General features: G+C 44.6%; 2 protein-coding genes across 2 annotated transcripts; both read left to right on the forward strand.

Moving 5' to 3' along the window:
- Positions 1-13,212, forward strand: LOC124279341 (cytochrome P450 2J6-like). The gene is made up of 8 exons (XM_046715152.1): positions 1-779; positions 5,080-5,305; positions 7,605-7,731; positions 7,917-8,061; positions 10,558-10,700; positions 10,822-10,918; positions 11,649-11,855; positions 12,526-13,212. The coding sequence occupies exons 1-8, from the start codon at positions 365-367 to the stop codon at positions 12,714-12,716; spliced, it is 1,551 nt and encodes a 516-aa protein (XP_046571108.1). The 5' UTR covers positions 1-364; the 3' UTR covers positions 12,717-13,212.
- A 6,239-nt stretch (positions 13,213-19,451) lies between these two features.
- Positions 19,452-23,757, forward strand: LOC124279342. Its single transcript, XM_046715153.1, has 4 exons — positions 19,452-19,589; positions 20,032-20,426; positions 22,001-22,305; positions 22,972-23,757. Exons 2-4 carry the CDS (start codon positions 20,045-20,047, stop codon positions 23,227-23,229), a joined length of 945 nt encoding a protein of 314 aa, XP_046571109.1. The 5' UTR covers positions 19,452-19,589; positions 20,032-20,044; the 3' UTR covers positions 23,230-23,757.
- Positions 23,758-24,672: the final 915 nt, after the last annotated feature.

Genomic DNA, 24,672 nt, shown 5'->3' on the forward strand with positions numbered 1-24,672 from the left:
TCACGACTACAGAGAAATGTGTATACGATATCACGGGCAACTGTGTGACTCAGTGGGCATAGTCTGGTGTCGTCTGCAGCAAACAGGCGATTCATCCATTGATACGCTGCGAACATAGCAGGTCACCAGTACACAGTATGTTTGCCGCTCTTCAGGGAGAAAGGTCAAAATATAGGACGGTCGCCTCGCCACTGGGTGACTGAGACAGCCCGTCTGCTGTCCAAATCAAGGTCACTCCCTCGCTCTGTGCGAAAACACTAATAGACAGATGGTACAAACAGTGTGACTTGAACAGTATAGGACCTGAACGGTGGGACCTGACATCTTCAAATATACGCAAACAGAGGCGTTCAACTATTCTACTATGCCCTCGGTGTTATCCACAATAGGAGGGTACATAACCCCTGTGTTGGAACTGGTGCAGTCGCTTCTACCCCAGGAACGATCTGTCTCCACCCGTACTGCCCTCATTTTCTCGTCCACCCTGCTGCTTGGCTATCTGCTTCTGGGAAGGGATGGGAAGAAACGACCCCCTGGGCCTATTGCCTTCCCCGTCATTGGCAACATGCCACAGATGGCCGGCATCAGGAACATCTATCGGTTTATGATGAAGCTGCGACATCGGTACGGCGACGTGTACAGGCTGAAGGTGGGGTCGATGACGATGGTGGTTGTGTTCGGACCTAACCTGATACGAGACACTCTGGTGAACAAAAGCAGTTACGTCATCAACAGGCCCAACTGGATCTACATTCTCAAGAAGATCTTCAATGGGAAAGGTGAGTGTAGGTTGGCACGAGCCACATCATTTAGATCAATTCCCGCCATTCTGATAAACACCTTACTGAAAGTTGCTTTGTTTACAACAACGTGACCTTCACAATATAGGGCATATTGAAAGTTGTTTTGTTTACAACAACGTGACCTTCACAATATAGAGCATATTGAAAGTTGCTTTGTTTACAACAACGTGACCTTCACAAAATAGAGGATCTTGAAAGTTTACTGTGCTGGTATGGCGTCATCTATACTCACACACTGTGCTGATATGGCGTCATCTATACTCACACACTGTGCTGATATGGCGTCATCTATACTCACACAATGTGCTGATATGGCGTCATCTGTACTCACACACTGTGCTGGTATGGCGTCATCTATACTCACACACTGTGCTGGTATGGCGTCATCTATACTCACACACATGTGCTGGTATGACGTGATCTATACTCACACACTGTGCTGATATGGCGTCATCTATACTCACACACTGTGCTGATATGGCGTCATCTATACTAACACACTGTGCTGATATGGCGTCATCTATACTCACACACTGTGCTGATATGGCGTCATCTATACTCACACACTGTGCTGATATGGCGTCATCTATACTCACACACTGTGCTGATATGGCGTCATCTATACGTGATCTATACTCACACACTGTGCTGATATGGCGTCATCTATACTACACACACTGTGCTGATATGGCGTCATCTATATCACACACTGTGCTGATATGGCGTCATCTATGCTCACACATGGCTGATATGGCGTCATCTATACTAACACACTGTGCTGATATGGCGTCATCTATACTCACACACTGTGCTGGTATGGCGTCATCTATACTCACACACTGTGCTGATATGGCGTCATCTATACTCACACACTGTGCTGATATGGCGTCATCTATACTCACACACTGTGCTGATATAGCGTCATCTATACTAACACACTGTGCTGATATGGCGTCATCTATACTCACCCACTGTTCTGATATGGTGTCATCTATACTCACACACTGTGCTGATATGGCGTCATCTATACTCACACACTGTGCTGATATGGCGTCATCTATACTAACACACTGTGCTGATATGGCGTCATCTATACTCACACACTGTGCTGGTATGGCGTCATCTATACTCACACACTGTGCTGATATGGCGTCATCTATACTCACACACTGTGCTGATATGGCGTCATCTATACTCACACACTGTGCTGATATAGCGTCATCTATACTAACACACTGTGCTGATATGGCGTCATCTATACTCACCCACTGTTCTGATATGGTGTCATCTATACTCACACACTGTGCTGATATGGCGTCATCTATACTCACACACTGTGCTGATATGGCGTCATCTATACTAACACACTGTGCTGGTATGGCGTCATCTATACTCACACACTGTGCTGGTATGGCGTCATCTATACTAACACACTGTGCTGATATGGTGTCATCTATACTCACACAGTGTGTTGGTATGACGTGATCTATACTCACCCACTGTTCTGATATGGTGTCATCTATTTAAGAAATACGCTTCGCTCTACCACCATGTATAGTGTAATAAAACACACTTTTGCCCTGAACTATTATAACGTTAAAGCACTCGGACGCAAGCGTCCTATACATGGTGGTAGGGCGAAGTGTATTTCTTTTCTAAGATGCCAAATTTAATACTTTCTAAAGATAAATACGATTAATTTAAGGCAGAAAACAAACGACGGTGTCGGTGACCTAAATTAAGAATCCTCGCACAGGGCTAACTGGCGCGCTGTTCTATTGATGTGTCTGCCCCCTACGTTAAGACGAACGTTACCAGAAAAACCAAATGATAACAGTTTGATGACGGTTTACGTTCGGATTAAATATCTTCTTTGAATTATTTTAATTACATCTGTCATTAACGTAAACCATATGGGGCAATAAGAACGTTGCATTTCTACTACCAGCGTAAGTTTAGATCAGTACATCCAGAGGAAGTTGAGTAGTCAAGCGACATTCCACAATTGCATTGTGGGAATGTAAACATTACGAACGTTACCGTGTCGCTGAAAACTTGTGAGTCGAAATGACACATTTTAACCGTCGTAAAGCATAAACGTAATGTTTCCACCAGTGATGTTAGCTGCGTGAAGCAACAGCAAACCAAGACACTGGATGCAACGGTGAAGTTTACTGTAGGAGGCCGTACGAGGCGATGACAACTGACATGCATCGTGACGTCGCTTACATTGTGACGTAATGTAAAATGGTTCGATTACGAGGGGGCACACTAGAATGGCGCAGTGACGGGATAACGTCATTCAATTGTTACGTCATCAAAAAACTATACCTTTATTGTCTGATAATGTATTTATTTTTCGATTGTTCTAACCGCTAGGCATCTTAGAAACTCACACACCATGCTGATATGGCGTCATCTATACTCACACACTGTGCTGATATGGCGTCATCTATACTCACACACTGTGCTGATATGGCGTCATCTATACTCACACACTGTGCTGGTATGGCGTCATCTATACTCACACACTGTGCTGATATGGTGTCATCTGTACTCACACTGTGCTGATATGGCGTCATCTATACTAACACACTGTGCTGGTATGGCGTCATCTATACTCACACACTGTGCTGATATGGTGTCATCTATACTCTCACACTGTGCTTATAAGGCGTCATCTATACTCACTGTGCTAATATGGTGTCATCTATACTCACACACTGTGCTGATATGGCGTCATCTATACTCACACACTGTGCTGGTATGGCGTCATCTATACTCACACACTGTGCTGGTATGGCGTCATGTATACTCACACAGTGTGTTGGTATGGTGTCATCTATACTAACACACTGTGCTGATATGGTGTCATCTGTACTCACACAGTGTGTTGGTATGACGTGATCTATACTCACACACTGTCGGTATGACGTGATCTATACTCACACACTGTGCTGGTATGGCGTCATCTATACTAACACACTGTGCTGGTATGGCGTCATCTATATTCACACAGTGTGTTGGTATGACGTGATCTATACTCACACAGTGCTGATATGGTGTCATCTATACTCACACACTGTGCTGATGTGGTGTCATCTATACCCACACACTGTGCTGATATGGCGTCATCTATACTCACACACTGTGCTGGTATGACGTCATCTATACTCACACACTGTGCTGATATGGCGTCATCTATACTCACACACTGTGCTGGTATGACGTCATTTATACTTACACACTGTGCTTGTATGGCGCGCTGGTATATACATACACACTGTGCTGGTATGGCGTGTTGGTATATACTTACACACTGTGCTGGTATGGCGCGCTGGTATATACCTACACACTGTGCTGGTATGGCGTATTGGTATATACTTACACACTGTGCTGGTATGGCGTGTTGGTATATACTTACACACTGTGCTGGTATGGCGTGTTGGTATATACTTACACACTGTGCTGGTATGGCGTGTTGGATATATACCTCACACACTGTGCTGGTATGGCGTATTGGTATATACTTACACACTGTGCTGGTATGGCGTGTTGGTATATACCTACACACTGTGCTGGTATGGCGTGTTGGTATATACTTACACACTGTGCTGGTATGGCGTGTTGGTATATACTTACACACTGTGCTGGTATGGCGTATTGGTATATACTTACACACTGTGCTGGTATGGCGTGTTGGTATATACTTACACACTGTGCTGGTATGGCGTGTTGGTATATACCACACACCGTGCTGGTATGGCGTGTTGGTATATACTTACACACTGTGCTAGTATGGCGTATTGGTATATACTTACACACTGTGCTGGTATGGCATGCTGGTATATACATACACACTGTGCTGGTATGGCGTGCTGGTATATACCTACACACTGTGCTGGTATGGCGTATTGGTATATACTTACACACTGTGCTGATATATACTTACACGCTGTGTTGGTATGGCGTGTTGGTATATACTCACACTGGGCTGGTATGGCGTGTTGGTAAATACTTACACACTGTGCTGGTATGGCGTGTTGATATATACTTACAAACTGCTGGTATGGCGTGCTGATATATACTTACACACTGTGCTGGTATGGCGTGCTGGTATATACTTACACACTGTGCTGATATGGCGTGCTCATATATGCTCACACTGTGCTGGTATGGTGTTATATATACACACACACGGTACTGGCCCCATAGGGTTAGTATCTTGATGTGTACTCATGGTACATCTTTACGTACATGAAACTCTCACGTTCAGGTGTCTTCTGGAGTAATGGCGACCAATGGCGCTCCATGAGGAAGTTCGCTGTCATGACCCTGAGAGACCTCGGGGTGGGGAAACGGTCGTTGGAGGAGCGCATATTCGAGGAGTGTTGCATCCTAACCGAGACGTGGGAGGCCCTTGAGGGGAGCAGCTTCAATGTCAAACCGTACCTGGCGAATGCTGTATCCAACATCATGTGTAACATCGTATTCGGGGAGAGGTAAGAATATGTTCCTGTCAGCTGATTTGATCACTCCCTATCTTGGTTCAAGCTCGCGATGCCGATGTGGCCCTTACACGTCTTATAATGTTGTGGAGTTGAATCCCACTTATCATTAATTTGTCATAAGTGTGTCAGCATCTTTCCTGTACTCGTTGAGGGCAAACATTCTAAATATCTACTGTCCCCATTATACCTTCTTAGGTGACATACCATTATATTCTGTCTAGAACACTCCTCGCTGTCAAGTGTGTCTGGTGTACGAGTCTTTGCTGTCCAGAACTCCCTTACTCCTCGCTGTCAAGTGTGTCTGGTGTACGAGTCTTTGCTGTCCAGAACTCCCTCACTCCTCGCTGTCAAGTGTGTCTGATGTACGAGTCTTTGCTGTCCAGAACTCCCTCACTCCTCGCTGTCAAGTGTGTCTGGTGTACGAGTCTTTGCTGTCCAGAACTCCCTCACTCCTCGCTGTCAAGTGTGTCTGATGTACGAGTCTTTGCTGTCCAGAACTCCTCACTCCTCGCTGTCAAGTGTGTCTGGTGTACGAGTCTTTGCTGTCCAGAACTCCCTCACTCCTCGATGTCAAGTGTGTCTGATGTACGAGTCTTTTCTGTCCAGAACTCCCTCACTCCTCGCTGTCAAGTGTGTCTGATGTACGAGTCTTTGCTGTCCAGAACTCCCTCACTCCTCGCTGTCAAGTGTGTCTGATGTACGAGTCTTTTCTGTCCAGAACTCCCTCACTCCTCGCTGTCAAGTATGTCTGATGTACGAATCTTTGCTGTCCAGAACTCCCTCACTCCTCGCTGTCAAGTGTGTCTGATGTACGAGTCTTTGCTGTCCAGAACTCCCTCACTCCTCGCTGTCAAGTGTGTCTGATGTACGAGTCTTTGCTGTCCAGAACTCCCTCACTCCTTGCTGTCAAGTGTGTCTGCTGTACGAGTCTTTGCTGTCCAGAACTCCCTCACTCCTCGATGTCAAGTGTGTCTGATGTACGAGTCTTTTCTGTCCAGAACTCCCTCACTCCTTGCTGTCAAGTGTGTCTGATGTACGAGTCTTTGCTGTCCAGAACTCCCTCACTCCTCGATGTCAAGTGTGTCTGATGTACGAGTCTTTTCTGTCCAGAACTCCCTCACTCCTCGCTGTCAAGTATGTCTGATGTACGAATCTTTGCTGTCCAGAACTCCCTCACTCCTCGCTGTCAAGTGTGTCTGGTGTACGAGTCTTTGCTGTCCAGAACTCCCTCACTCCTCTCTGTCAAGTGTGTCTGATGTACGAGTCTTTGCTGTCCAGAACTCCCTCACTCCTTGCTGTCAAGTGTGTCTGCTGTACGAGTCTTTGCTGTCCAGAACTCCCTCACTCCTCGATGTCAAGTGTGTCTGATGTACGAGTCTTTTCTGTCCAGAACTCCCTCACTCCTTGCTGTCAAGTGTGTCTGATGTACGAGTCTTTGCTGTCCAGAACTCCCTCACTCCTCGATGTCAAGTGTGTCTGATATACGAGTCTTTTCTGTCCAGAACTCTCTCACTCCTCTCTGTTAAGTATGTCTGATGTACGAGTCTTTTCTGTCCAGAACTCCCTCACTCCTTGCTGTCAAGTGTGTCTGATGTACGAGTCTTTGCTGTCCAGAACTCCCTCACTCCTCTGTCTCGATGTCAAGTGTGTCTGATGTACGAGTCTTTTCTGTCCAGAACTCCCTCACTCCTCGCTGTCAAGTATGTCTGATGTACGAATCTTTGCTGTCCAGAACTCCCTCACTCCTCTCTGTCAAGTGTGTCTGGTGTACGAGTCTTTGCTGTCCAGAACTCCCTCACTCCTCTCTGTCAAGTGTGTCTGATGTACGAGTCTTTGCTGTCCAGAACTCCCTCACTCCTTGCTGTCAAGTGTGTCTGCTGTACGAGTCTTTGCTGTCCAGAACTCCCTCACTCCTTGCTGTCAAGTGTGTCTGATGTACGAGTCTTTGCTGTCCAGAACTCCCTCACTCCTCGATGTCAAGTGTGTCTGATATACGAGTCTTTTCTGTCCAGAACTCTCTCACTCCTCTCTGTTAAGTATGTCTGATGTACGAGTCTTTTCTGCCCAGAACTCCCTCACTCCTCGCTGTCAAGTGTGTCTGATGTACGAGTCTTTGCTGTCCAGAACTCTCTCACTCCTCTCTGTTGAGTATGTCTGATGTACGAGACTTTTTTGCCCAGAACTCCCTCACTCCTCGTTGTCAAGTGTGTCTGGTGTACGAGTCTTTGCTGTCCAGAACTCCCTCACTCCTTGCTGTCAAGTGTGTCTGATGTACGAGTCTGTTTTGCAGGTTTGAGTACACAGACAAGGACTTCAACAAGCTGCTGGGATACCTTGAGTTCCTGTTCAGGAACGCTGGTATCCAGGTCCCCGAAAACTTCTTCCCATGGATCAAGTACATCCGGGGGGATGCACCAGTAAGTACTCGTGGGAACCACCAAGGGATGTTGTCTCGTTACCATAGTGATAGAAACCTGGCACGGTGATAGACGTGCTGTTCTTCTTTTGAATTAGTTCATTACGCTTCTCTTCTTCCTTATTACCATGGCAACAGATGCTTTGCTTTTGTCACTTTGTGGTGTTGAACACTTCACTGTTGCAGGCCCAAAAGATGATTAACAATGACAAGAAGTTGCAGGAATTCGTGCTGAAGAAAGTGAATGAGCACCGGATGGACTTTGACCCCGACAACCCGAGAGACTTTATTGACTACTTCCTGAAGGCCGAGTTAGAGGGGGACGGTAAAAGTAGGTGGAACACCGAGTTAGAGAGGGGGCGGTAAAAGTAGGTGGAACACCGAGTTAGAGGGGGGCGGTAAAAGTAGGTGGAACACGGAGTTAGGGGACGGTAAAAGTAGGTGGAACACCGAGTTAGAGGGGGGCGGTAAAAGTAGGTGGAACACCGAGTTAGAGGGGACGGTAAAAGTAGGTGGAACACCGAGTTAGAGGGGGGCGGTAAAAGTAGGTGGAACACCGAGTTAGAGGGGGGCGGTAAAAGTAGGTGGAACACAGCGGTGTAACACTCAGCATAGAATCCACTCATGACCCTCAACTCAGCCACTGAATGCTTTTATATTCTCAGATGTACTGGTCAGTGACAGATGTACTGTACAGGGTTGAGTGGCAAGTGACAGATGTACTGTACAGGGTTGAGTGGCCAGTGACGGATGTACTGTACAGGGTTGAGTGATGTACAGTACAGCGTTGAGTGGTCTGTGACGGATGTACAGTACAGCGTTGAGTGGCCAGTGACGGATGTACTGTACAGGGTTGTGTGGTCAGTGACGGATGTACTGTACAGGGTTGAGTGGCCAGTGACGGATGTACTGTACAGGGTTGTGTGGTCAGTGACGGATGTACTGTACAGGGTTGAGTGGTCAGTGACGGATGTACTGAACAGGGTTGAGTGGTCAGTGACGGATGTACAGTACAGGGTTGAGTGGTCAGTGACGGATGTACAGTACAGGGTTGAGTGGTCAGTGACGGATGTACTGTACAGGGTTGTGTGGTCAGTGACGGATGTACTGTACAGGATTGAGTGGTCAGTGACGGATGTACTGTACAGCATTGAGTTGTCATTGACGGATGTACAGTACAGGGTTGAGTGGTCATTGACGGATGTACTGTACAGGGTTGAGTTGTCAGTGACGGATGTACAGTACAGGGTTGAGTGGTCAGTGACGGATTTACAGTACAGGGTTGAGTGGACAGTGACGGATGTTCTGTACAGGGTTGAGTGGTCAGTGGCGAATGTACTGTACAGGGTTGAGTTGTCAGTGACGGATGTACAGTACAAGGTTGCGTGGTCAGTGACGGATGTACTGTACAGGGTTGAGTTGTCAGTGACGGATGTACAGTACAGGGTTGAGTGGTCAGTGACGGATGTACTGTACAGGGTTGAGTTGTCAGTGACGGATGTACTGTACAGGGTTGAGTGGTCAGTGACGGATGTACTGTACAGGGTTGAGTGGTCAGTGACGGATGTAGTGTACACGGTTGAGTTGTCAGTGACGGATTTACAGTACAGGGTTGAGTGGTCATTGACGGATGTACAGTACAGGGTTGAGTGGTCAGTGACGGATGTACAGTACAGGGTTGAGTGGTCAGTGACGGATGTACTGTACAGGGTTGAGTGGTCAGTGACGGATGTACTGTACAGGGTTGAGTTGTCAGTGACGGAGGTACAGTACAGGGTTGAGTGGTCAGTGACGGATGTACTGTACAGGATTGAGTGGTCAGTGACGGGTGGTACAGGATTGAGTGGTCAGTGACGGATGTACTGTACAGGGTTGAGTGGTCAGTGACGGATGTACTGTACAGGGTTGAGTGGTCAGTGACGGATGTACTGTACAGGGTTGAGTGGTCAGTGACGGATGTACAGTACAGGGTTGAGTGGTCAGTGACGGATGTACAGTACAGGGTTGAGTGGTCAGTGACGGATGTACAGTACAGGGTTGAGTGGTCAGTGACGGATGTACTGTGTACAGGGTTGAGTGGTCAGTGACGGATGTAATGTACAGGGTTGAGTTGTCAGTGACGGATGTACAGTACAGGGTTGAGTTGTCAGTGACGGATGTACTGTACAGGGTTGAGTGGTCATTGACGGATGTACAGTACAGGGTTGAGTGGTCATTGACGGATGTACAGTACAGGGTTGAGTGGTCAGTGACGGATGTACTGTACAGGGTTGAGTGGTCAGTGACGGATGTACTGTACAGGGTTGAGTGGTCAGTGACGGATGTACTGTACAGGGTTGAGTGGTCAGTGACGGATGTACTGTACAGGGTTGAGTGGTCAGTGACGGATGTACTGTACAGGGTTGAGTGGTCAGTGACGGATGTACTGTACAGGGTTGAGTGGTCAGTGACGGATGTACTGTACAGGGTTGGAGTGGTCAGTACTGTACAGGGTTGAGTGATCAGTGACGGATGTACTGTACAGGGTTGAGTGGTCAGTGACGGATGTAGTGTACAGAGTTGAGTGGTCAGTGACGGATGTACTGTGTACAGGGTTGAGTGGTCAGTGACGGATGTACAGTACAGGGTTGAGTGGTCAGTGAGGGATGTAGTGTACAGGGTTGAGTGGTCAGTGAGGGATGTACTGTACAGGGTTGAGTTGTCATTGACGGATGTACTGTACAGGGTTGAGTGGTCAGTGACGGATGTAGTGTACACGGTTGAGTGGTCAGTGACGGATGACCAGTGTTTTGCAGTCAGATGTTCTGTAGTATGACATGTGTTTCAGTTGCGGTAGAGGACGTGTTCCGTACCAGTGTGGATCTGTTCCTGGCGGGTTCGGAGGCAACGTCTGTGTCGTTGCAGTGGATGTTGCTGTATTTGTCAAGCTTCCCCGACATCCAACAGCGATGTCATGACGCAATCCAGAAGGTAGGTACATGGTACGTCACACACAAGTAATCTGAAACACGATGCATGTTTCCTGAAGCTAAATTTAATTGTCAATTTGGTTGTATTTAAATCACACTGTATTCTTCCTTGCTGGCTGAAGGTGACAGGGGGCGGGCGGCCTGTGACGCTTGCGGACAAGGACAAGCTGACATATATTGTAGCCACCCTCAACGAAGTCCTGCGTCTGGCATCCATTGGTGAGTCTCTTAGGGGGGAAGGGAAGGATCAGGGCGTATCACTGGGCGGGACAGGTGTGAATCTGGGTGTGCCATTAGGGCGGAGCAGAGGTGGATGTTGGTGTGCCATTGATCGGAGCAGAGTTGGATCACGGTGTGTTATTTGGCGGGGCAGAGTTGGATCACGGTGTATTATTTGGCGGGGCAGAGTTGGATCACGGTGTGTTATTTGGCGGGGCAGAGGTGGATTACGGTGTGCCATTGGTCGGAGCAGAGTTGGATTACGGTGTGTTATTTGGCGGGGTAGAGGTGGATTACGGTGTGTTATTTGGCGGGGCAGAGGTGGATTACGGTGTGTTATTTGGCGGGGCAGAGTTGGATCACGGTGTGTTTTTTTCGCGGGGCAGAGTTGGATTACGGTGTGTTATTTGGCGGGGCAGAGGTGGATTACGGTGTGTGTCAATGGGTGGGGAAGAGGTGGATATGGGTGTGTCATTGGGTGGATCAGAGTATGTCACTGGACTAGGCACGATTGGATCATGGTACTTAACTTGGCGTGGTGGGGAATGTGTGTTTTAGGAGAAGGACTGGCAGGGCTGTGGATGTTAGTCCCCGGGAGAACCTCCTTGTTGTTGACACAACGTGCCGTGTCACTCTCACGTGACATCTCGGAAGTGGTGGTAACATTTTCTACGCATGTCCGTGATGTGATGTCCTCGCCGTATTTTCATTGCCAGTGATCTTTTCCTAGCGCCGATGACACCCCCGCATGCTGTGACCAAACCATGCGAGATCGGAGGCTACCACGTCGACGCCGACACCATTGTGATATTCCACATCTACTCCGGCCACATGGACCCTAAACACTGGAAACAACCGGAAGTGTTTCGCCCCGAACGCTGGATAGACACGGAGGGCAGGATCATCAAAAACACGGCCTTTATGCCGTTTGGAGGGGGTGAGAACTGTTCAGACATGTCAGACAAGTCCAACCCTTCTTAACATAATGATAAACGAGGTTCTTGAGAGGCATTTAGAAGTTGGTATTCAAGTAAAAGGCAAATATTATGGATGACAACTTCTTTTTTATTGTATGTCACCACGTTTCTGGGCTTATTCCTTGCCCCTTCGTCAGGTGCAACTGACGAATCTATTTACTTTAACTTACATGCATGAACACTGGCCAACTTAGTGCCACATTTACACAGACGGGCCATTTGACCCAGGTACAAAACCCACACATCACAACCCTCTGGGCAGACTTAATCCTACTGCCTCCCAGACAAACTATTCACGGCAGAACTAATGGACATAGTAACAGTACTCCGTGACCCGCTCTTCAAACAACACCATAAAATATTAAATCTAACAGACTCATTCAGTGGGCTCCAGGCGTTAAAAAAACCAAAATATATACACACACACACCCTCCTCCTAAATAAGTAAGTAAGTAAACAAATAAATAAATAAATAAATGATAAATAAATAAAGTGAAACACTACATGGTCTGGTAGGGTGCGTGGCACTGTGTCGTAATGTAAAAATCTCCACATCATCACGCTGAGTTATCATTGCCTGCGCCTTCAAACACTATTCGCTCATTCATTAGATTTATTGTTTGTGTCCAGGACCTCGCACGTGTTTGGGGGAGCCTCTGGTGATGATGGAGTTGTTCCTGTTTGCCACCAACTTGTTGCAGCGGTTTGAGTTCCGACTGGAACCAGGAGCGGGAACCCCGAGTCTGGAAGGGTATCAGGACGGCATCACCAACTTACCCGTGGACTTCAACATACAGGCAGTCACCCGCTCCACGGCCTGACTCTGGCAGCTCAGAGCATCAACAAGTTCACAATGTGTAGACTAACGATTAGTATCTGGATATATATAGTTTAGATAAAAACAAATAAATCATTTAGTGTCACACAACACCCAGTGACAATGAAGATTCAGAGCCTGTGGAAATCTAGACTTGCTTCAATCTAGAGCTTTAGCACTTCATAAGGGGCTTGGCGGAAGGGGAGATAATGCGGTTCAGGGACTGAGGCTGACTACTTCGTGCGTAGCTGTCATGTCGTCCTGGACATCCACAGCCATTTGGCTCCCTAGTAAGTCTATTGTATCAACACAAGTTTGGGATGAGTTTGTCACCAGGGGGATTCAGGGTAAGATTGTCGTTACATGATGAGTCATGATGGGTTTGTGTGTATGTTTGTATCTTTGTGTGTGTGTTTTTATATGTCACGGTCAAACGCACGCGTTCTAACGGAACATGCTGTGTCTAAATAAAACATTTGGAGCATATCCCATGAAACAGACTATGCACTTTTGTATAAAGGCCACTTTGGTCATTATTTCAGCTATATCATACCGAGTCAGCTTGACGGACGTGTGTCAGTATTTCAGTTATATCATACCATGGCAGCTTGACGTGTGTCAGTATTTCAGTTATATGATGACGTGTCAGCTTGACGTGGGTCAGTATTTCAGTTATATGATAACGTGTCAGCTTGACGTAGGCCAGTATTTCAGTTATATGATGACGTGTCAGCTTGACGTGGGTCAGTATTTCAGTTATATGATGGCGTGTCGGCTTGACGTGTGTCAGTATTTCAGTTATATGATGACGTGTCGGCTTGACGTGGGTCAGTATTTCAGCTATATGATGGCGTGTCAGCTTGACGTGTGTCAGTATTTCAGTTATATGATGACGTGTCGGTTTGACGTGGGTCAGTATTTCAGTTATATCATACCATGTCAGCTTGACGTGGGTCAGTATTTCAGTTATATGATGGCGTGTCAGCTTGACGAGTGTCAGTATTTCAGTTATATGATGACGTGTCGGCTTGATCGCGTGGGTCAGTATTTCAGTTATATCATACCGTGTCAGCTTGACGTTGGTCAGTATTTCAGTTATATCATGACGTGTCAGCTTGACATGGGTCAGTATTTCAGTTATATCATGACGTGTCAGCTTGACGTGGGTCAGTATTTCAGTTATATCATGACGTGTCGGCTTGACATGGGTCAGTATTTCAGTTATATGATGACGTGTCAGCTTGACGTAGGTCAGTATTTCAGTTATATGATGACGTGTCAGCTTGACGTGGGTCAGTATTTCAGTTATATGATGGCGTGTCAGCTTGACGAGGGTCAGTGTTTCAGTTATATGATGACGTGTCAGCTTGACGTGGGTCAGTATTTCAGTTATATGATGGCGTGTCGGCTTGACGTCGTCTGTCAGTATTTCAGTTATATGATGGCGATGTCGGCTTGGCGTGGGTCAGTATTTCAGCTATATGATGGCGTGTCAGCTTGGCGTGTGTCAGTATTTCAGTTATATGATGACGTGTCGGTTTGACGTGGGTCAGTATTTCAGTTATATCATACCATGTCAGCTTGACGTGGGTCAGTATTTCAGTTATATGATGGCGTGTCAGCTTGGCGAGTGTCAGTATTTCAGTTATATGATGACGTGTCGACTTTTGGCGTGGGTCAGTATTTCAGTTATATCATACCGTGTCAGCTTGGCGTTGGTCAGTATTTCAGTTATATCATGGCGTGTCAGCTTGACATGGGTCAGTATTTCAGTTATATCATGACGTGTCAGCTTGACGTGGGTCAGTATTTCAGTTATATCATGACGTGTCGGCTTGACATGGGTCAGTATTTCAGTTATATGATGACGTGTCAGCTTGACGTAGGTCAGTATTTCAGTTATATGATGACGTGTCAGCTTGACGTGGGTCAGTATTTCAGTTATATGATGGCGTGTCAGCTCGACTTGGGTCAGTATTTCAGTTATATCATACTGTGTCAGCTTGACGTGGGTCAGTATTTCAGTTATATGATGGTGTGTCAGCTTGACGAGGGTCAGTGTTTCAGTTATATGATGACGTGTCAGCTTGACGTGGGTCAGTATTTCAGTTATATGATGACGTGTCAGCTTGACGTGGGTCAGTATTTCAGTTATCTGATGACGTGTCAGCTTGACGTGGGTCAGTATTTCAGTTATATGATGACGTTTCAGCTTGACATGGGTCAGTATTTTATAGTTATATCATGACATGTTAGCTTGACGTGGGTCAGTATTTCAGTTATATCATACTGTGTCAGCTTGACGTGGGTCAGTATTTCAGTTATATCATACCGTGTCAGCTTGACGTAGGTCAGTATTTCAGTTATATCATGATGTGTTGGCTTGACATGGGTCAGTATTTCAGTTATATGATGGCGTGTCAGCTTGACGTGGCTTTTTTTTCAGTTATATGATGATGTGGCAGCGTGATGTAAGTCAGTATTTCAGTTATATGATGACGTGTCGGCTTGACATGGGTCAGTATTTCGGTTATACCATGGCGGTGTCAACTTGGCGTAGGTCAGTATTTCAGTTATATCATTACGTGTCAGCTTGAGGTGTGTCAGTATTTCAGTTATATCATGACGTGTCAGCTTGACGTGGGTCAGTATTTCAGTTATATCATGACGTGTCAGCTTGACGTGGGTCAGTATTTCAGTTATATGATGACGTGTCGGCTTGACGTGGGTCAGTATTTCAGTTATATCATGACGTGTCAGCTTGACGTTGGTCAGTATTTCAGTTATATCATGACGTGTCAGCTTGACGTGTGTCAGTATTTCAGTTATATCATACTGTGTCAGCTTGACGTGGGTCAGTATTTCAGTTATCTGATGGCGTGTAAGCTTGACGTTGGTCAGTATTTCAGTTATATCATGCCATGTTAGCTTGATGTGGGTCAGTATTTCAGTTATATGATGACGTGTCAACTTGATGTGTGTCAGTGTTTCAGTTATATATCGATGCTTGACGTACAGGTCATTTCAGTTATCATGACGTGTCAGCTTGACGTGGGTCAGTATGTCAGTTATATGATGACGTGTCAGCTTGATGTGTGTCAGTGTTTCAGTTATATATCATACCGTGGGTCAGTATTTGTCAGCTTGACGTGGGTCAGTATTTCAGTTATGATCATACGTGTCAGCTTGACGTGGGTCAGTTTTTCAGTTATCTGATGACGTGTCAGCTTTACGTTGGTCAGTATTTCAGTTGTATCATACTGTGTCAGCTTGACGTGGGTCAGTATTTTAGTTATATGATGGTGTGTCAGCTTGACGAGGGTCAGTGTTTCAGTTATATCATGACGTGTCAGCTTGACGTGGGTCAGTATTTCAGTTACATCATGCCATGTCAGCTTGACGTGTGTCAGTATTTCAGTTATATCATGATGTGTCGGCTTGACATGGGTCAGTATTTCAGTTATATGATGACGTGTCAGCTTGACGTGGGTCAGTATTTCAGTTATATGATGGCGTTTCAGCTCGACTTGGGTCAGTATTTCAGTTATATGATGGCGTGTCAGCTCGACGTGGGTCAGTATTTCAGTTATATGATGGTGTGTCAGCTTGACGAGGGTCAGTGTTTCAGTTATATGATGACGTGTCAGCTTGACGAGGGTCAGTATTTCAGTTATATCATGACGTGTCAGCTTGACGTAGGTCAGTATTTCAGTTATATGATGACGTGTCAGCTTGACGTGGGTCAGTATTTCAGTTATATGATGACGTGTCAGCTTGACATGGGTCAGTATTTTTAGTTATATCATGACATGTTAGCTTGACGTGGGTCAGTATTTCAGTTATATCATACTGTGTCAGCTTGACGTGGGTCAGTATTTCAGTTATATCATACCGTGTCAGCTTGACGTAGGTCAGTATTTCAGTTATATCATGATGTGTTGGCTTGACATGGGTCAGTATTTCAGTTATATGATGGCGTGTCAGCTTGACGTGGCTTTTTTTTCAGTTATATGATGATGTGGCAGCGTGATGTAAGTCAGTATTTCAGTTATATGATGACGTGTCGGCTTGACATGGGTCAGTATTTCGGTTATACCATGACGTGTCAGCTTGACGTAGGTCAGTATTTCAGTTATATCATTACGTGTCAGCTTGAGGTGTGTCAGTATTTCAGTTATATCATGACGTGTCAGCTTGACGTGGGTCAGTATTTCAGTTATATCATGACGTGTCAGCTTGACGTGGGTCAGTATTTCAGTTATATGATGGTGTGTCAGCTTGACGTGGGTCAGTATTTCAGTTATATCATGACGTGTCAGCTTGACTTCCTGCTGCCTGTGTTCCCCTGTGCACTGATGCGTTTCTTTTTCTCATGAATTGGAATTTCAGATAGGATTTTCAGAAATGTAATGAAGGCAATTTCGCCTAGATGTTTTGCCACGCTTGGAGTATATTGATGGTCTGATATCGTACAATGTTACTCCAACAGCCCATCGCGACACTGAATTCCACCTGAACTACTCTGGGCAATACGTCAGTGCGTCTGTGATCAAATAGCCAAAGACGATATCGCGTGAAGATACGTGTCATGAACAAAAGTCCGTTGTTATGTGCCATGTAATGCCAACAAACAACATGAGACCAATAATTTCTCTCAGAATAGGAGTATCTGAAACTGAAACATATAACAAGAGAAGACTGTTTCCCCTTTCAGTGTGCGTCATGTCGAGTTACTGAAAATACGATATAGAGATCACAACAACACGTGACAGAGTCAGCGGTCCTTTCTTATTAGTTTATGTAAACATACAATAAGTCTGGACAAATTCTTACATGTGATACGTCAGTTCTACAAGATTTAATCTGTTTGGTCTCAAGTAGAATTTGGGGGGAATATACAGAGTTGAACAACGAGATGACATCAGAGCGGCAGAAATGATTGTTGTGTAAGCTTCGCGATAGCACGACAGCGTCAGTACTACGACACAAGCACTAGTGTTCGACGAGAATAAGCCATCAGTGGTGGAAGTCCTATCTGAACAAGTCCAGCAGACGATTAGGTGACATGGGCATGCACACAGGCATACACACCAGGCATGCAAACATGGCATGCATACACACAAGGGATGAAGCACACACAAGGCATGCAAACATGGCATACACACAAGGTATGCATACACACATGGCATGCAAACAAGGGATGCCAACAAGGCGTGCATACACACAATAAAGCACACACACAAGGCATGCAAACGAAGCTTGCACAAGTCATACTGCACACTTCGTCTGTACAACGAGGAGAGTTCTATGGATATACAACTTCTTTAATATAATGTAAGAAGTAAAGCTACTAACACCGTTATCAAGCATCATTTGTTTGATAACGGTGTTAGTAGCTACACCGAAACGTCGCTCATATTCTACTAACAACGTTATCAAACAAATGATGGCATCATTTGCTTGATAACGGTGTTAATAGCTACACCGAAACGTCGTTCATATTATATTTAAGAAGTTGTATATCAATAGAACTCTCCTCGTTGTTCATCACACCAACTTCTAAATGCCACTCAAACAAGTCACTTCGTCTGTGTTGCATACATGCAAACGCAGTATTTCGATCGAGTTTCTCGGTTCTGTTTTAGAACTTGTTGAACGTTTTAAACAAATGCTGTCAGTCATTTGTAAATATATCAGGATTTATTACTGTAGAACATGTGCACGTACTTAGACTCTCTACATATCAATGAACTAATTACCGCCGCAATATACTAGTTGTAGTTGGAATACTGATGAGGGCAAACAAAACAACTAATTAACAATTACAGGTTAAAAAGCTTTAGGATCGGATTAATCTGCAACAAAATAATACTTTAACCCTCTACGAACACTATCTAAACATAATAAAACATTAATTACGGATAGTCAAAGACTCCGTTTCAAATACGGCACTAATTATGCCTACTCTCCAACGGTCTCCTGACAACGCAACATAGAAAGGTTATCTGTCTTCAAATTCACTTTTGTAAGAAACATTATTTTCAGGCGTTTCAATCAGTCAGGGATAACCTACCGTTTCCTTTGTTTTTGAGATACTTCTTTTTCGGTCGGTATAAACGGTGGTCTCTCACATAGCCAGAGTGGGATCTGCCTGACCAGGGTTACTGTTTTGATAACGCTTGTCCAGATGAGCCATATACATGTAGTCTGTATCAACAGTGCCAATACCACTCAACGCGTGTACGACAAGGTAACATTTTCACTGTTACACTTACAAATTCCATTCACATATGTATTGCTGTATGGACCAATTCTCTAGTGACACTGGGCGATGGGACAGCCTAGTGGACACGAAATTGTGCAGAACTATGGATTGAGAAATAACTAAATTTTACATTGTCGTATTAGACTGGGATGCAGCAACTTGGACACTGCATTATCTAATCTTTGAAGGACTGATGTAATATGTATTAGTTTGGGGAGCGACATTAAAATATAGGGGAAACACTGTTTGTCAATCCCACTGTACACTACTAGTGGTACAAGAATAAATATTGTTTAAACTATACACACACTTGCATACAAGTCGCATTGTAGATATACACTATAGCCCTAGAACAAAGGCTCACGATTCAGTGGCTAATGCTAATTACCTGGCTTGCATCTCTCACCTAGCCAAAGTGCAATGTTGTCTTAACAAGACCTGTTTAGGAAGATTCTGGCTAAGTGAGAGTGAACCGTAACTGTATCAAACTGAAGCACCCCGGTTCGTTTGAGAGTAAGAGTTACCTGCTCCTTAATCAGGAGGGCGCTGCTGCCTAGCAAACTGTAAATGTGTAAACAACCATATTCACAGTACAGCTTGTGTGTTTGCACGGTATGTAAATCTGTTTTGTTATAGGCCACTGATTTGCTCGTAGCACAAAAAAAACCTTTCACTTGTCATTACAGACATTTGTTCTAATATCGGTTTTGCAATGCATCTTTGTAGGTCCGTTGCAACGAGCAGGTAGATATGCTCGCGCTTGGAACTATACTTGTCTGAACCGGCTTCGTCGTGTGAAATTAATATAAAAATCTTGATTGTATTTTCCGACTTTAAACTGAGATAGAAAAAAACAAGGATGAAGCAATAAGCTGGATCTAGCCTTGCCCAGTTCATAAAAACCCATTGGGATCCCAAACCAAGTTATTTAATCATTTAGCCGTAAACGTCAGATGTCGGATACGGCCTTCACAGTCTCACTCTCGGAAGACAGTAAAGTTGTTTGTTGTGATGAGATTTTGAAATGGGTGTTATTTGTCTCCTTTATTTGCAGTGTATGACTTAAAATGAAATCGGAATATCAGAAGCACTTCAAGGTGTCGGCGCTTAGGAAAAGCCTGCCTCTCTACTACGAGAATGTGGCCTTTCGGACAGCGCGTCGAGAGAGGGAGTATGCCCACACACCGGTCTCCTGGTACACTGAGGAGAAAAACGATGATGAAAGCGTGGACAGTGACAGGGGGGATGAAAGTGGATCAGATGGGAACGATGACAGTCTACAGGTGCCAAAAGTGATGAAGAAGAGACTTGTGGCTGAGAGAGACGAATGGAGTGATGATGACGATCACCCCACCGAATCCCCACTGGTCCATGATGAGAAGTCAAACAGTATGCCTATTTCCGCAGAAAGAGAACATTCACAAACACAATTGACAGTGGGTGCAAATGGTACTTGATATTAATTATGTTGAACCTAAGATAAGAGCCTGACACATGTTGTATTGTCATTTGAAGTCTGCTGAAGTGATACACTGGAATCTTGGGATGGTTTACTGGGGCGACAGACATGATACAGTGCTCAGTGTATGAGGGTGAGGTGAAAGTGGAATCTTGGGATGGTTTACTGGGAAATTGCAGGTTTGATAAGTGCTCAGTGTATGAGGTGAGGTGATGAAATTGGGTTTTACGCAGCGGTTTGAGAATATGGCGGCATGCATCGTGTGAATGTGCGGCTGCTTGTACTAGCCCAGACTTAAGCTGGTTTTATAGTGCTAGCCCACTGAGACTGAGATACCATGCCGCAGTGAAGCATGAATACCCCACTCTGACACATTATACTGACTCCGAGCCAACCAGTCCTTGTTGTACCCATTAATGCCGAGCGCCAGGCAGGGACCAACAAGTACCATATTTTAACGTCTTTTGGTATGACACGGTCGGGGATCGAACCCGCGACCTTCCGCTCTCCGGGCGGACGCTCTAACCACTACACCATGGAGGCGGTCGCTCAGTGTATGAATAAGGCTTGTCCAATTACCCGAGATGGGCTAGATTTCTGACGGACGGTCTAAATTTACAGCTAGCCAGCTCAATGGTCTGGTAAAAGTTTTTAGATAACATGTTCCATACATTTGAGTAAATTCACCATATCCTAAAATCTATTTTTCAAATTGAGCCTTACATTTAGATTTGACAATTACTGTTTGAACATTGAACTATCGTATCACAAGCTCAAAGTACTGCATTGACATATATTATCAATAAAACACTGACACTTATCGATGCGCAGAGATCTGCAAATTGTCTGGTGTGGTTAAATCTATTTTGGGCTGGTAACATTCTGGCGTTACCAGCCTCGTACTGTCTGGCTGGGATATTGGCTTAGTTCATTCACTGTATACAGCAATGATAACACTACTGTTAAGACAGATGGGTTTTGTTAAACAATTACAAGATGAAGTGAGAATCTGAAGTTGTGATATATCCATATATCTTGAATCCAACATCCAATCATCACTGTTACTTTGTTTATGAGTGAAAATATCCATTCATCAGTTTCAGAAAATAATTCAAATATCCTTTCAACATCTACCTTTGGTAGCCATTTTGATGTTGGATATTCACCCACTACCAACTTATGTCTGCTGGCAACACATTGAAATATGATAGTCCTTGCGTTCACATATGAAGAATGAGAAATGTCCAAGTGAACTTTGAAATAACGACAATCAAATTACTTCTTAGATATGGACATGTGGCCTGTCACGCTTTTCACACTGTCAAGCAGCACAGAACAGGCAATGGTCTTTAAGTAGGCATCAATGACCCGGACAGGATGACCATGACTGCATGCCTCTGTCTGTCCATGAAATAGGTAATAGGGGTTACCCATTCATTGTGCACCATGGTATTTCAATCTATAATAATAACTTCATGTTTAGGTAAGTTTGAGTGGTAATGTTTAAGGCATGATCATCATTATGCTGGATAATATTAAGAGCAAACATTGTGTCCTTTTTGAGATTCAGATTCAAGGATTAAGAAGCAGAGGAGACCGGACAGAAGACAGAAGATTCCTTGCCCTGTCAGTAAACTACATGGTCCGATGTCAGGAACGAAGCAACCACAAATAAAGAGTTCCAAGAGGTCAACTACATCCGCTGGTGTGAGGTCAAAGGCTTCCACTTTATCCAAGTTGAGGAGATCAACAACGCCTGCAGCAGAAGCAGAAGCACAGCATCCAGCGCCATTCATGTCCTACGGCTGGGCAGGTGCTGGGCGTGACTTGTCTCAACACAAGACCTTCAACATTCGAGCAACAGCAGATGTGAGCAAATTAATTATAGCAGGCAGTTCATGTTGCCACCATTACTGTCCCATTTTCCTAGACATGTCTTGTTGCCCAGCTTACTGTATTAAGTTTGTAGTTGTCAGATTTTGCAGAATATTGTATTTAGTATAGTTAGGGTTGTCCAGAAACATGATCTATCACTTGTTTATGTGTGTGTGCAGGTTTGTGTGACATCCTCGTCATGTTGTCATTAGCTTCCTTTCTTTCTCAGCTGGAACTTGTTTTGTTACTAACAGTAAAGATACTTTACCATCTGTGCCCACATTTGTAAGCCTCTGTCACTTTAGTAGAAGCATCAAAACATTCACGGCTGATAGGTATTCCAGACACTTATGTTGAGCTATTGTTGAATGTACTGGTAACTTCTCTATGAACAATTGGGGGCGGTGGGTAGCCTAATGGTTAAAGCGTTGGCTCGTCACACCGAAGACCCGGGTTCGAATCCCCACATAGGTACAATGTGTGAAGCCCATTTCTGGTGTTCCCTGCCGTGATGTTGCTGGAATATTGCTAAAAGCGGCGTTAAACCAAACTCAGTCAGTCAGTCTATGAACAATTGTATGATATGTAGTGTTATAGTGAATTTTAATGTTGTTAACACTATTCCTGGTGCAGCAGTTAGTGACATGATGGCTGTTCCAGGTTTACCCTGCTGCTCTTCGGGCCCACTCCAGGAGGACAACCGCAGCACAGCAGAAAGAGGTGTCAGCTCAGAAGACTAAGGAGGATCGCGTGCAGGCACTATTGAATTCAGCCGCCAACGAGAGAGCTAAGCACGAGATTGAGTGGACATCTGAGTACAGGCAGCAGTATCCCGCATACAGCGAAGAGGAGTACAGCCGGAGTCTCTCTGCTCGGGCCAGTGAGAGGAAACTGTGTCGTATCATCTATGTGTCGTGATCACAGAATGCTGGTTGAGTGGGTTCAACACTCTAGTTTGTAGTCACACATACCAACCACATAACTTAGTCAATGACACAAACAACATTGATAGTCACATTAATCCATAGACCAGGAGGATGGAAACTACTCTCATCTTTTGTCTATATGGTACACAATGATATGCTGGAGAACAGTCCTCGGCAAATGTGAGAGTTGTCTCCCTTATCATACAGTACAAAGATTGTACAGGCCCTGGCCTTGTGGACACGTTAGGGCCATGGATTTATGGGCCAGGTCAACCTACATGAACATATCTCATAGAGCAGACTGAGTCCGCCGCGAATGGTGCCTTGTGACAACTTTTATTTAACCCTCCTACACAACACTGAGATTCATCAACAGTCTTAGATAGCAAGACTTCTACATTTTTCAGAAAAGCTTTTTTATGTACATATATTTTATTGAATTCTGTTATTTAGTATATGTTTAAATTATCCATTGCATATTTTGCAAAATGTTACTTTTATATTAAAATGAGTAATCCTATACTTGTCATTTCTTGTGGATATGGAAACCGATGTGACTAAACATTGATCACACAGCAGCAGTGGTAGTTCAGTACCACACTGACTGACCAACCGTGTTGTTGTAATAACACGTCAGTCTGCCAAATACTTACACCTTCACTTATTTATATATTGAATTTATTCCAGTGTATTTACAGATGCTGTTGTCCTGTTGAAACAACATGCAATACAAAATGTTACATTGCTATACAAAACTGCAGTACACTAGGTCTATGTACAAGATGTAGCAAGCAAGAGTTGTACATTGTTCTGATGAGTACATGACACAAGAGAGTACAGGGACACCCTACACTGTACTAGGTTTACCCCAATATCTCTAGTCAGTAGGCTGCCATGTGCTAGACTTGTGTCTAAAAACATGGAAGGAACTATCCTTGATATATTGGCCAATCATGACTCCAAGGTAATGAAATCACAAAATCTGATAATTTACATAAAAGTTTTGAGCGTCAAAATTTTCATTAAGCTTATGAAACAGAATTTTTAGTAAAACTGGTAAACCACAGGTACTATGGTTACTATGGTTACACAAGTGTAGAGAAACAATAACCCCCCATCTGACTATATTTTGAAGATTTCGACTTTATCATGGAGACAGTTTAAGTAACAATGCAATACATGTCTAAACAGGTCCATGTACTCAACATCAGCTGACGACAGTTTAACAGATTCAAAAACTAAACTGCAATTCATTTACAGTTAATTCTCCAAAGCTATTCCGGCATTGGTCTGGTATCCATCAGCTGCAAGATGCTGGCAGCACAACACAATGTACAGGTTATTTACATGATAAGTAGCACTTCAACAACATCACTTAAGCTCAACAGTAGTTGTGTATAGATCTGTACACTACTGAAGACGTGGCGGATCGCCA

This window comes from Haliotis rubra, unplaced genomic scaffold (genome assembly GCF_003918875.1).
Source record: "Haliotis rubra isolate DU_JTF1 unplaced genomic scaffold, ASM391887v1 Scf25, whole genome shotgun sequence".
Classification (NCBI taxonomy): Eukaryota; Metazoa; Mollusca; class Gastropoda; order Lepetellida; family Haliotidae; genus Haliotis; species Haliotis rubra.